Source organism: Passer domesticus, chromosome 3 (assembly GCF_036417665.1).
Source record: "Passer domesticus isolate bPasDom1 chromosome 3, bPasDom1.hap1, whole genome shotgun sequence".
Taxonomy (NCBI): domain Eukaryota; kingdom Metazoa; phylum Chordata; class Aves; order Passeriformes; family Passeridae; genus Passer; species Passer domesticus.
In genome coordinates this window covers 54,413,659-54,428,934 of record NC_087476.1, presented here as the reverse complement: position 1 = coordinate 54,428,934, position 15,276 = coordinate 54,413,659, and the positions used below count along the sequence as shown (strand labels likewise).

The following is a 15,276-nucleotide window of genomic DNA, read 5'->3' as shown; positions in this document are numbered from 1 at the left end:
ATTCTGTGCCAATGGAAATATCTCAGGGAATGTGTGAACTGATGCAAAAGGCTGGTAGCAATACTGCTTTCTTCCAAAGAGTGAGAAAGACAAAGAAAACAAATGCAGGTAACAGTCAACAAACAGCAACATCAACAAACTGGTAATAAGATAGGAGTCAGGTAATGAGGAATCAACCAAACCCTGGACTGTACATTCAGTATCCTGGTATTTCCATTTATAGCAGCATCTAAGGACTGATCAGACACAGAACCACCCCTAACATTGCCAGCCCTAAGTGAGATTTAGTGATTTTGTATCACAACTGTATTTTACTGTTTAATACTTTAGATACCAAGAAAAGTGTAAACATATTTGAATTTCAGGTCATTCACCAGCCATGCCTTATTGTCGTATAAATTGGGATTTGCTTGTTTAAACAAGTCTAATGTCATTTGAAGCACCTGAGAGTATCCAAAATAGCCACTAGCAGCTGGCAGAACACTGTCTCATTTTACAGTTCTGTATCAATTCTGAAATGCATGAGAGTACCAAACACTAGATGTGACATGGACATACACTTCTTTAGATATGAGCATGAATACAAAAGGAAATTAATCAAGAGAAACAAAATAATCAGGAGGTTTAAATTTTTTCTGCTTTGTGCTGCCACAAAGGTCAAAGCACAATTATCCAGAACTGTTGCTGTTATGGAACTTGATTAAATTTTATAAATTGTCAGCCTTCTACAGCCTTTCATCTCCAGCCTAGCAGCATATGATGGGCAAAACTGAAATAATGAGAAAAACTGGGTCAGATCATAATAAATCACTTCATCCACTGGGAAGGGAAAGAGGTGCTACGGGATGGAACAGTGAATGGGAGAATAAGTGCTATCCATACTATATTAAGCAAGAGAGATTAACTTGATTTCAGCCTAAAGTATCCTTATCTAACTGATGGTTGTACATGACTAGTCTGGGGTTTTGGCTGATTTGCATTAGGCAGACATTCCTTCTGTGGTTGGCATTCTTTCAAGCAGAGATATGACTGACCATACATGGGGACAGAATGAATATTTTTTCATTAGAAATCTCTCCTCCAGAACACAACTGAGGGGCTGGCATGGCAGCAGTCTCAATGTGTATTTTGTGCTTGCTGTACAGATAAATGGAGACATGCAGTCTGCCTTATTTATGAGTCCAGCATAGGTCTCAAGGCCCTCTTCCACAAACAGGTGTAGAGCTCTTTGTTTGCTCTGATGGATTATACCTTTCCATGCTTGAATTTAAATATAGCTTCAATAAGGTCTTTTTTAAAAATGAAAGAAAACCCCACCAAAACAACAAAACCAACAAGGAAAATAACCAGATTAACTGAACTATGGGAAATTTATGCTGGACAACAAGCATCTGTGACCCTTGAATACACCTGGGTAAACTGTGTATCACGTACCAGGGATTATGTTACAATGCATCAGACTGCATAATTTCCCCACATGACCAGCCTGCCCTTTCTTGGGATTTAATAGCTTTACTTTGGCTGGATGTCAGCTATCCTATCATTCATTTTCTTATCTACTTATTTCTTTTTAATATCTTGACCCTGATTGTCTAATGGAACACACGGCTCTCATCACTCCTCAAAGCATAAAGAGGAAAGTGATTGCTTAAATGTTTGGCCATTTTCTAGCTGCCTCTCAGTGCCTGACTAAAAGATGCCAGCAGGAAACAACATTATCGCATTACATGGCTCAGCAGTTTCCTACTCACCCACATGCGGATCAGCCCCCTTGCCTCGCTGCACTGTGTAGTCAGGCCAAAGCAATAGCAACTGCTGCAGCCAAGTGGGTTTCTGGCAGAGAGACCAAATGTACCAGACTTGCACCTGTCACAGTGGACACCTTCCACATTAACCTGGAAAAGAGAGAGAGAGTATTTTTAAAAGGGGAAAAAAAAAATCAAATCAAGTTTTATTTCAAGGTAGCGACAGAAACAGAAAATCTTACTGCAATGATAATAACAGGGTGCAGCAAGAAATAATAATAAGCTTTAGGAAATATTCAAGGAACTCTCCAGGTTCTTATCACGTGTGTATGCAAACATATGTAATTAATGTAATTAGGGCATTTGCATTTGTATCCACTGAGTAGCTCTGAGCAATAGATGCTGGCTTCACACTGAAAGTTGTAAGCACAGAAAATTAAATGGCGCTTTGGGCATGACATGCTCAATAACTGATTGATAAGATAAGAAAACTAAGTTGTTCTGAAATTGCCCATGTTAATCAAGCCTTCTGTTTAATAGGAATTAGCATTGACATGTTCAGATATTTAAGGTACAGCACTAAATGTTCTTGCTGAGAAACGTATTTTAATGGAAATTCTGAAGAGAAAAGCTTTCCCCTCTCATGATTGTTTTCCACATCATTGAACAGTATTAACAAGGCTGAAATGTTTCACTGTTGTAATGTCAAGGCTTTTATTTTCATTTTTCAATTAGTCTAAATAAAAAGCTATTCCAGATAGGGCAGATACACAATAATTTATGCAGAGCCTTTTAAAACCATTTTCATACTGAGACCAAGGTATTAAAAAGAAAAATAGTCACCAATATGAAAACACTTGATTGGCTTTTTCTCCCCACACACCCTTTTTGTTCTCTTGAGACTAGTGTGAAGAAGCCAATCTAAAAAAAACCAAAACTTTCTAAAGCTTATACAAGAAACCAACATTATCCCTCAGGATTTACCAGTTTTAACCCTCATTTCCATAGGTTCTATCAACAAATGCGCGTGCACTGTATTTAGCTTAGATTTTGCTGCTTTTTGTCAGGGCTGACAATGAGGCTCCTGAGCCTTTGAGAGCTCATTTCTGCAGCTGTAGCGACAGGTTTAAATGGGAATGATTACAATTTTATAAAAATCTAGTTTCTTCAATATACAACTCTTTCAAAAAAGGTTACACAAAAGATTAATCAAACATAGACTTAAATTTAACCTTAGATTAAAATTCTGGGGGTAAAAATGCTTACTTAATTCAGTATTATTTGTCCATTTTCTCTCATAAACGGTGATTTTTACTTGCTTTGAATTTTTTTCATGTCAATTGCACTTCCTTATCATTAATCATCAGCTAAATATACACTGTTCATTTGCACTCAGAGAAACATAGCAGCAGCTATGTTATTAGCCTTAAAAGAATCAACAAAGAAACACTTCTGTTTTAAAATGCCATGAACCCCCACTCTTTCTACTCAGTGCTTACAAGAACTACAAGAAAAACGACAACCCAGAGAAGTGTGGAGTCTCCTTTTCTGGAGATAGCAGGCTGGACACAACCTTGAGCCACATGCTTGAGGGGACCCTGCTTGAGCAGGGGAGTTGGACTAAATGACCTCCAGTGATCCTTTCCAACCTGACCAATTCTGTGATTCTGTGACATGCTGGAGCTAATCCAGAAATGGGGCACCAAGATGGTCAGAGGGCTGCTGCTTATCACATATCAAGAGAGGCTTAAAGAACTGAGATATTTCCATTTCTGCATTTTGGAGGCTGGCAGAGGGCAAATAGCACTGAGTTTTATTCAGACAGTCCACGTGGTCAACTCACTTCCATTTTCTTATGATGTCATCATCAAATGAATTGTGAAATAGAACATAATGCTTCCTGTACAAATATGCCAGAAAATGGGAGGGTAGTCAAACAGTTTACACAAGGAGGTTGTGAAATCTCTCCCTATGCTTGGAAGTACTGCCTCAGCAGTGTCTTTCAGACAAGGTGCTGGACTAGATGACCTCCACAGGTCACTTCCAACCTAATTAGTTCTACAGTTCTGTGTCTTGAAACTCAGAATTAAATGACTGTTGCCCATTTAACAAAATAATTACCTGGCAATTCAATTATTTCAATTCATCCTTCCATTTTACTATCTCTTTGTGTCAATACAGACCCAAAGAAGAAGAAGAATGAATCTAAATCACAGAAAGAATCTCTAGGGGTCACTTTTAAAAACCTCTCCCTAGAAGTACAACTATCACCAATACCAGGTCACATTACCCATGCCTCTTTCTAGCCAGTTCTCGAAAATCTCTCAGAATGGACATCTCACATGTTTCTGGATAACATGTACCCCTGCTGCATAACTCTGATTTTTTTTTTTTAATGTCCAACCCAAAATTCTCAAGATCCCTTTGGCAGCTGTTGTCCCTTTTTACATCTGCCATCATCAGAAAGGACTTTATTCCATCAACTACTCTTTGAAGTGGCTAATAGGTTGTAATTGCATTTCATCTTATTTTCTTCATCCGTCTTATCTCTTTTTTCAGCACAAGAGAGAGTCCAGCTCTCTCAGTACATCCCCACAGATCATCTGCTGTGAGACTCATCTCTGGATCCTCTTCAATTTCTCAATGACATTTTCGAATCAAGCTCTAAAACTGGACACCATTTCTAAGTGTAGTCTTACCAGCACCAGCTACAGTAAGAGTAGAGCACTGAGCAGATGAAGCCTTTTCCCTGCTCACCAAGCTCTTTGTGATATCCTACCTTGCAGCTGCATTGGCCACTGTGCTCACTGCATCCAGATCAGAGGGCAGTTTGCCTTACTTACCATGAGATGATATGGTTGCTTTATATTGTGTTTTCCAGGAGGATTGCCACTCAGGCTTCTTCCTCCCAAACTGTACTGAATCTTGAGGTCATTCCACTCCAATTAATGACCTTTCTATTTTCCCAGTCTTCAGGCTTTTCAAGAACTCTCTAGACAGTAATTCTACCGTTCAGCATGTCAACCTCAACTTCCTCCAAGTCAGCAGTATTTTCAAATGTGCTGATCATAAATTCTGTCATCTGTGTCGCTGATGAAGGTTCTGGCTCTGGAATAATCTGCTTGCTGGCTACCGACTGCATATCAAACCACCAATTAGTGCCCTGTAAGCTCAGCAATCCAGCCAACTCTCAAACAACCTAAGTGTGCTGTTCTACCAAGCACAATTCCAAATAAGAATGTTGCAGATGATGCTAAAAGTATTTGCTTTAATGATCCTGAATTGGATCAAGTCTACTCTGAACAGATACTATTGCAGTGAATTCTACTCATGAAATGATGAATATTGACTCCATCTAAGTCAATGCACTTTGAATTAGCACTGAGGCATACTGTGGTTACTGATGTGTTTGCTTTTATTGTGCCCAGAATCTGAACAAGAATTGTATTATGGGGATGAACATGCAACAGTTCTGTAAGAATAGACAGAAATAAAAATTGGGGAAAAAAGAGAATGCTAAGGATCCTTGTAAGAGGATGCTATACTGGCAAGTGTCAGTATGTGGAAAAGCAGCTGATAAATCCTGAAGTTTTTCTTTATGTTGGACTTCTCCCACATCAGTGTGCAAATGCACTATGAAAACATAGGAGATTGTTATGCATATACTGTTTGAGCAAGTAAGGGCAAGTGCCAATGAAATCTGAAATAAACTTCTCAGCAGTTACAAGATCAGTTTACCACCTTCATTGTCCTACCTTGCAGCTGCATTGGCCAGAATGATCAATGCATGAGCACTTCCCCTCCGCATCACAGCTCTGTGGATCTGTCCCAGCCAGGAAGCACTGACAAGCCACACAGTGTGGATAATTCCAGTAGCCCATCCTGCACTCAGTGCATTTCTCCCCAGAGAATTCAGGGCGGCAGAAGCAACAGCCTGTATTTAAGTCACACTGAGAACTTAGGGCTCCAATGAGGCTGCACTCACAGGGCTGAAAAGGAGAGAAACAAGGCAATTGTAATTGTGCTTCTGAAAAAAACAAAACCAAAGCCCAACCAAAAAGCATTTCACCTCTTTAAAATATCTATAAATAAAATACAGCAGTGAATTTCCACAGTTTAAAAATAACATTTAAATGATAAGGCCAGTAATGTATTTTTATTCAACCTGGGTCAAGCATTTACTAAATTACTAAACAAATTTACAACACTGGTGGGATTTTTTTCCCATAAATATTACTTACCATGAATAAATTAGGCATTGACAACAAATAAAACCAAAAGGGTCAAGGATATTGGAATACTTTGTGGACAAAATTAACTCAGAAACTACAAACACTCTCTAAGAAGTATTTTGTATGTAAATTCTCTGCAGGCATATTCAGAACATTTTCCTAAAATTGGAATTGCTCAGGAGCAATGGGTTCAGTGGTTCCAGAGGAATCTAGTTCAATGTCTATTACTCATCCATCAGACAGGTAACTATCCTTTTTGTACAAACAAGACTCCAAGATGACAGTAATTTACACAGTAAGGGCTAGAGATTTAGTCATATGACATATTTGGAAGTAAACTTGCTCACAGAATAAGACTTGCACAGGCAAGTGAGGAGAGAAGTAGGTGACTTTCCAGGGTGTCTAGACATTGAATACAAAAGCAGCAGGGAAAACTGCAAGTTTTCAAAGAACAGAAGAATCCCTCAGTGCTATTACAGTGGTAGCACTGCACACTTAATACAATACATTGGCTGTAATCACTGGTGTGACCAGAATATCATATGGAGAAGTTCAGCTTACAGCAAAAAACTCAGTACCAGCAGTACAGGTTACCACAGTAACTGACATGGATAGACTTGCTAAAATTACAGACACAAAGCTGAAAAAGAGAGGAAGAAAATATGGATTCAGTTTCTAAGCAAAACTGTTTATTATATGACTACTTAGAGCACCTTTCCTCTGATCTGAAAACACCATTTATAAAGAAGGTGAATATATACAGGAAATAAACAGTCTGCAAGATGACTACCTAACCTAAAAAATAAAACTTTCTGACAGAAAGAACTTTATTCTACAAGATACATTTGAACACAAAGCTGAGAAAGCACATTGTTCACCATTCTCTGAAGTATCTTGGTGTGCAATATCAAAACCTAGATTACAATCAGATGCTATGTGTGGTTTATGCAGTTTTCTACAACGTTCTCTATTCCAGACATACAACAGCCTTGGAAATCTTCCACAAAAACTGCAAAGCAGGAGATTCACGTCTCACTTTGCAGAAATTAGCAGCAACATACTGAAAGAGATGTGGGCTGATAGACCATAATTAATTTAGATGGTGCCACAGAACTGTCATACTAATGTGCTCACATAAAAGACAATCAGAGAATATACTCCAGAGTCAAACGGAGGTCTTCAACCTCATCAGGCTGGTTTCAGAAGCCAAGAGTCTATATCACAGCAGCACTGCAGAGGTTTCACAGGAGTTTTACATACATACAAAAAAAGAAATCATCAATTGCTTTGCAGACAGAGCTACATGACTAACAGCCTTTTAAGAACAAGTATTAATGGTGTATGACTATGTTCCAAAAAGATATCGCTTTCTGGAGTAATTGTAGCAGTATTATTAAATCCCTGATCATCAATGAGCACAGCAGGGAGGAAGAAGGCATTTTAACTTTCCACGATGTCCACTGTCACCAGTTTTCAACCTTAACTGAATACTGTGCCACTCAACTCAAGGTCATTAACAACAGTTTTCATGGCCTCCTCGATATTCTATCACTATTTTCCTATTTCTTCTCCCTTCTCTTCAGATATTTTAACTCTGTGTCAAATATTGGAAAAGAAGGATTTAAAGGCTAATGATAAGATTATTATGTGATTTATTCCCCTTTAAGTACAGGAGAATAAAGCACAATTCACAACTGGATGGATAATTCTTTTCTTTTCTCCTTGCTGTCTTTTATGCACAAATTGAAGCTTTTCTCAAGCAAACTCTGAGTACAAATTCCCAGTGGTGTCACCAATAAGGCCAAAGTAATTGTGGCACAATTGTGCCCCAAAGGCACAATTTGCTGATTACCTGTAAATACACATCTACATACATCATCCAATACTGTTGTAATCTCCTCAATCATGTTATATGATAATAAACATATAAACATATATAACTATAATAAAATAAAATCAGGTTCAAGCAGGACCCTGACTCAGTGTGACAGCAGAACCAACAGCATGTTTTGTGTTACAGGCTGCATATCTGAGACAGAGGATCTGTAATGCAGTAACAATAACACATTGCCAACATTTACACCAGTCTCACACCAAAACTTGCAATATGGAGACAAACCATGATATACAAGCCATAAATTATGGTGAAAAAGGCTATGCACATAGAGAAAATAGAAATCCACTCACCTTGCAGCCACTGACAATGTTGTGGCCCCAGTGGTTTGGTGCACATTTGTCACACATCTCTCCAACAGTATTGGGAGGGCAGATACAGCGTCCACTGACGGGATCGCAGTTATTGCCAAAACGTGAACACTCACAGGCTTCATGGGAGACAGAAAAAATAAAGCAGAGGAAAAGTTATCCCTTTATATGACACCTGGAGAACAGACCCTAACGGGGTTAGGATCATTCCTTTACTATACAGTGAACAAAGTTATCTGTGGACACAATGGGGCAGAAAATGCAGGGAAACTCCAAGAAACCAAAACCAGTAGATGTGAAATGCAGGTTAACTGTGGTTGAAGTGGCTGCAATGAGAACAGAATGGGAGAAATAAAGTCACCAACTGCAGAAGTGCAGAGACTTCTGAGATGGTGCACTCTTGTGACATAACTGCAGAAGAGATGCTATACAATTTCTGGGCCCTTGCTGTCTCTTCTAAGAGGCCATCTGAGGACCACTGAGTCATCTCTGCAGGGAACTTGCAGCCTATTTAACCTTGTAAACCTTCTGAAATTTCTGCTACTCTAAAGAGACTTTCCTTAAAGGGCAAAAAAGGTGTTTTAGGCTTCTTCTTCCCTTTCTATTCCTTCTTTTTCAGCTTATTTATCCTCTGCCTTGGGAGGATATCAACAAACTGATGTTTCCTCTCCATGGGAAACTGGAATTCTTTGCAGATTGTACCAAATTAAACATACTTCAGGTTTGGAAGTGTTTCCAGAAGTGGTCTTTGCTCCTAAAGGATTATTAAGTAAACAATTCACTGGTGGCAAATACAGATTCAAGGTATGTAAGTGATAAGTAGTCAAGGGACACGAGACACACAAGTGATTGAAAGAGCAGAACTGGTGTGTGGTTGTTTTCACACCCAACATTCACATAACCCATGAGGTCAGAGAAAAGCATCATAAGCAAACTGATTCTCTGCGTGATAACCTGTTCCTCGAGGTGTTTAAAGGGCAATGTAACTTTGTTACTGAGGGCTTCATTTATGTTCATTGACTTTACTGTGAAATACTTCAATTCCTATTGAAACTAGAAAACAAAGGATGTGCAAAGATAGAGCTCCTATCTATAGTTCAAATAAGAATTGACCTTTATTTTTCCCCACCAATGCCTTCAAGACAAGGCAACTGATGCAAAGAAGATAGCAAGTTTTGCCTCCATCATGGCAGGAACAAAATGTGTTGCATACTATTTAAAATATTTTCACACACTGTAGCTTGAATTTTCAGAATACATCTCATCGGGATACTAAGGCTTTCAGCCCATCTATGGGCTTCCAGGTCTTACACGAAATTGGCTAAAAGACATGGAGGGGAAGGAGATACTCAAGTGTTTTATCTATTTTTACTTTTGTAATTATTTTTCAAAATAAGAGGGAAAAAACACAACACAAGTGTTTCAAGCAATAGTGAAATAGAAACCTCTTTTGTATTTTTGCTGCTAGAATGTCAACACTGACAATGCTTTAGGGTTTTTTTAGGCTTTATGGATTTATATTGCACAAGAAAAATTATATTCCTTTTGGATAAATGCTAGATAAAAGAGGTCCAATATTTTATTTGATACTTAACTGTCACAATAAAATTAATTTTTCTGTACTTTTCCTTCCAGCATGATTTTATATACTTATATTAAATTCATTATTTTCTTTGTGATCCATATATTTTTTTTTGTCATTTGAAGGAATACATAAGAAGCCTACTAAAAATAAATGTGGAAAAACGAGCACATTGAAAACAGAATTCTTCTCCACCTGTTCTACTAACTTTTGAACTTTCAAAATTATGAGTTTTCTCACCATCTGTAGCTGCTGCGGTTGCTTTAAACATTTGATGACCACAGGCCAATAGATTTATATTTAAAATGCTATTTGGATCTATAGTATTTTACCATTTTATCACTGTTTCTTAAACCCTGTCATTTTAAAGTTTGCCAAGAGAGCAATTAAAATTTTAATGGGCAATTTCATTAATAGCCCTCTCATTTTCCTTTCGCAACTGTAGTTATCAATATTTTCTTGTGTTTCACAACAGTGATGTGCTTTTAACTTGTGGAATGCTAGAATAAGATGCTAATGCTAAACGATATAATTTTTTTCATTTAATTGCTAAAGGCTTTAGGACTGCAGTTATCATTTGCATTTTATGTCAAGCTCTCTCATCAGTGAGCCTGGGAACAATTCTCCCTTTTCCAAGGTGTCACTGTATGTGAACTTTTCAAACTGTAAGTGTTTTTGAACCCTTCATTCCTGTGGGAGACAACACCATAGAGCAACATTTTCAAACATAATCTATAATCCAGCCTGTGTCATGGTTTATCCACACTACAGGTAAAACTGAATTTTGCTGCACAAATATGGGTCTTGAGGCCTTGATGTTCATTCCATTAAAAAAAAAAAAAGGAGTAAGAAAAGGCAGAGAGCTAAACCTGTTCATTGTGCTGCAATTCTAGGAAAGGAGCAAGAACAGACTGCAAGATATCATGATTCCTGCTTCTGGAAGGAATATACTTTATACCTAAAGAATAATAACAGCATTCTGGCATCCCAGCAGTGAGTCACACTAGCCAACTATCTATGTGTCCTGTGATCACACTTAAATGAGTCTCTGAGACTTGAAAAACACAGTTCTATCAGGAAAGATAGATATTTCCCTGTGAAGAAATCTATTGATTGGGTTCTTTTTGATATAGCAGTCTGCACTACTTCAAGGATAGGAAGCATTCATTTCAGTCTTTGACCTGATTTCCAAAAGGAAAAAAAATAAAGGTAAAGAGGTAGCTGGATATATTTGTGTCTAATGCTAGAGTTTCAGCATTTAGCGGAGGAGATTTTTCATGTGTTTACATATGGCATATAGCAGATAGTTTTACTTAAAGATCTTTTTGTACACAAAAAGTTCAAATAAGCAATGAAATATTACTGTACAGGAAAAGACTGTGGTAATGAAAGAGGATTAACCATATAAGAACAATGAAAATGTTGGCGATAAAACTAGAAGCAAAGGGAGTTTGTGTTTTGTTGTTTTCCTTTTACACCCCTACAAGTTGATTTGATTTGGCAAAAATTTTACAAAAATTCATGGAATTTATTTTGGCAGGCACTACATAGAGTAAATTACATTCCTGTTCCTTCTAAATGAAATAAAATTTATAAAATCTTCATAAAATAGCAGAAATGGCTTGGGTCTTTCATTCTTGCTAATCACCACCCTTGTCAAGTGAATGATGCACAAGGCTGTCTATGAACCCCCAGTCAGGAAAATTTGTTATGCAATCCAAAATTAACCAAACTAGAATGTTATGAATAAATAAATAAACAAACAAATCAATCTGTTCTTGGGTGGAAAACATTTACATACGGGTACAGCCTCCTTCTTCAAAGTTGTAAAACCCATGTGCACAGCGGTCACACTTCTTTCCTGTCACTCCAGGCTGGCAATAGCACTGTCCGTCTCCATTGCAATCAAAGGACTTGGAACCAAAAGAGTTGCAGTTGCAGGGAACACATCCTCTGGAAGACTGTAAGCCAAATGTTCCGGGCTGCCACAGAGTGAGGAAGAGCAGTTAGTACAGGGAGTGATTACCAGGAGAAAAGAGGAAAAGCTGAGAGTGTAGGGAGATCAGGGCTGTTCTTTCCTGTTCATCACTGAAATGCTGCTTTTAACAGGTTAAATTGTAGTGGTAAAACCCTGGAGCAAGGACACTAAATGCCCTACACTGCTGAGAAAAAATAAAGATTTCAGAACGTTACCTGATGCTATAATGAATGTTCTGCAATGTAATACATTTCTTATGAGGCTCTTTCCCTAAGTACAATTCTCACTTGGAATGGAAGGTCTGCCAGCACAACATACATACCCCATCTCTGGTTGCAAGGCTATGTCAGGCAGAGTTTGTTGTTACGAGAGTGAATTCAAATTCTTAGCTATGAATGGAGATCAATTCAACTGGAAAGCCTCTGAATTACATTTTATCTCCTCTGAGCAAGGCAATATCTGTATACAGTAACTTAAGGGCAATTCTTTAGAATGATATATAGGAATAACTTCAGAAGCACATAGAGATAGTGTATTTGTGTATAATACAAACATATAATGGGGATTTTTTTTTTAAGATAAAAAAACTGTCTTTGGATTAGGCCTCTTTCTCTTCTGTTTTCTTTGTTTTTTTGCAGTGATCAATATAAAGTTTCTACAGAACCAGAGTAGATGTTATCAACTGTAGTAAGCAATTTCCTCCTTAACTTCAGTAGTGGAGTGCAAAAAGTAAAGAAGGGAAGATACACTCTCATTTGTACACTGTGGTACAGAGATCTGCATGAAGCTTTCAACCTTGTGAGTTTCACTGCATCAACCAACAGAGGCTCCTTGGAGCCAACCATTGATATTCAAATGACAAACTCAGTCTTGAGCTAGAGTGCTTTAAAATGGGAATATTTCTCCACCTGTTTTTCAAGCATGATGATTTTCAGTGAATACTGAAATCCAAGTCAGATTAATAATTTCACTTAAAATTGATATTACAACATTAATAATAAAATCTATCAGCAAGTTTGATAGGAAAGCAGAATGTTAAAAATGAGATATGGAAAAGATCATTGTTAATGAATATAAATGGAACAAAGCGAAAAATATTCAATTTATAATGTGCTACTTTGTGATCTAGGCATGAGGTGTAAGATTTTTACTAACTATAAGTCAGCAGATCTTCAAATCAATGGAGCTGTGCTGGCTTTGACCATGGCAGCGATTGTCCCTCGGTACTAAGAACTAGTGCTGTGTCCAGTTCTGGGCCACTTAGAAGAAGAAAAGAGCGTGTCCAGAGAAGGGCAATGGAGCTGATGAAGGGTCTGGAGCACAAGGTCTGTGAGGAATGGCTGAGGGAGCTGGGGGTGTTTAGCCTGGAGAAGAGGAGGCTCAGGGGGAAACTTTTCTCCCTACAATTCCTTGAAAGGAGCTGTCGCCAGGTGAGAATCGGCCTCTCCTCCCAGGGAACCAGGAACAGGACAAGAGGACATGGCCTCAGGCAGTGCCAGGGGATGCTCAGGTTGGAAAAATGAACAATTTCTTCACTGAAAGGGTGGCCAGCCATTGGAACAGGCTGCCTGGGGCAGTGGTGAAGTCATTCAAGAAATGAGTGGACATGGCACTTAGTACCATGGTCTAGTTGACAAAGTGGTGATCAAAGGTTGGACTCGATGAACTTGGAGGTCCTTCTCAACCTTAATGATTCTATGACTGTTATTTTATATGGATTTGTTTCAGAGGAGAACCCCTAATTAACATTTTGTATTGGTGAATTCTCTGAAATTTCAGAAGCTTTCCATGGAAAAGTCCTGAAATCTGATCTCTGAGGTTAATACAGATGTTTCCCACTCACACAGAGAATCTGCTGATAGGTGTCAGAATACAGGACCACATCTATGGTCAGAATTTGGCCTGAAAATCATATGAACCTAAGCAAATGCTTGATTATACATGTAATAAAGAATTACACTGATTTTAATTTCCAAACTCTATATGAAATGTTTTGCCAATTTCATACTTCTACCTGACAAAACATGGCATATCAGAGAGAAAGTTGCAGTCAAACTCATTTGATTAAACTCAAGGCTCAATAAAATACTTGACTATCTCTAAAGATTTCTATTACACAGGAAGAAACATAGAAATGTGAATACACACAATCTCAGGACAGACATTCAGATTCATGCAGTGAAATAACCAATGCACAGCATGCATCTTGCTTCTCAAGATAAAGTTTGCTAGGATCTAATAAATTCTGTTTATATGGGTAACAGTCAGAAAAAGTCTGATATCAGCACACCACACTGCGTTAAGCTGGAAAAGACCACCACCATGCTGGTTTTCATTCTGTGAAAATGGGCTCCACACAAAGTCATTTTGGTCAGTCATGCAAACTTTAACCCCAAGTTAAAGTTCTCAGCAAAGTTTGTTTACACACAGAAATTATAAGAATCACATTTACTGAACAGGAGATAAGATCCTAGACTACAATTATGAAATACACTGAACTTTCTGAATATGTCATTATATCAAGTCTCCATCAGTGTACTGTGTGGGCAACACAGTAACCTAATACATATTTAATTGGAAAAAGCTAATTTCTCCAAGGAAATCTATATGAACAAATACAGCATGGGTCCCAGAGTCAAGATGAGGATGAAAAACACTGCCAGGTATTTTTCAAACAGGTGTGGTAAATGTGGGGATTTTGAGTTGTAGAGAGAACAAACAACATTCCTAAAATACTGCTCTGTTAGAAGCAGTTGTATCATAATTACTTAATTTTAGGAAATAAGTTGCTTTGTTGGTCTGTGATGAGGAATGAACACTTCTATCATTTTGGGCATTACATTCACATAAGTGGCACTGCACCGAGTTAAAAATAGTTCAGATAACTGAGAACTTTTTGCTAATATTTGCTAATGAGAACTTTTAACACCAGTTATGTTCAATATTTTAAAATTAGATTTTAACTCTTTGCCTCTGGGGCAGATCCTTCTTGCAACCTCCTTAAGCTATTGATTCTTGAATTGTTAGAAAAGCAAGTCTTATGCTGCAAATTCCAAGAAATCCCACTGATTCCATTGATTTATGTACATCTCCCATGCATTTTGTGCATACTGCTGTCAATGGTGCTGTTTTGGGACTTAGTCTGGTATTTGATTTCTCGCTGATATCACCACTTGCAAGATGAAGCCCCTAGGATTGGGAAAACATCCTAAAATTCTGCTTGTCTTCCGAGCCTGCCAGTTTCTTGAGGATTTCTTATATTGTAACACGGGTATTAAAAATTAGAAACCCAAGCAATCTGTGTGAGCTCCAGACACAAGCGAGCAGGAGACTTCAGGCCATGCAAACAGAGTTTCCCATTACCAGAGCTGCAGGCCGGTAAGCACCTCGGGGGCACCCACTGGCACTGCTGGTGCCCCACCGCCGCGGGGGTACTCGGATCTGCTGACTGCTTCCCGCACTTTCTTGCAATTTAGGCACCTGTCTGCTGATTTCACATTGTCTGCCCATGAATCCTGATTTGCAGATACATCT

At 38.2% G+C, this 15,276-nt stretch overlaps 1 protein-coding gene across 4 annotated transcripts in view; it reads right to left on the bottom strand.

The window, feature by feature from the left end:
• LAMA2 (laminin subunit alpha 2) overlaps window positions 1-15,276 on the bottom strand; it is a 340,056-nt gene that overhangs the window by 104,873 nt on the left and 219,907 nt on the right. For all 4 annotated transcript variants that reach the window (XM_064413130.1, XM_064413127.1, XM_064413128.1 and 1 more), the window contains exons 21-24: window positions 11,566-11,746; window positions 8,165-8,301; window positions 5,501-5,734; window positions 1,752-1,895 (exon numbers count right to left, since the gene is read on the bottom strand). In XM_064413130.1, the coding sequence (XP_064269200.1) occupies window positions 1,752-1,895; window positions 5,501-5,734; window positions 8,165-8,301; window positions 11,566-11,746 (696 nt within the window). The remainder of the gene's footprint in view (window positions 1-1,751; window positions 1,896-5,500; window positions 5,735-8,164; window positions 8,302-11,565; window positions 11,747-15,276) is intronic.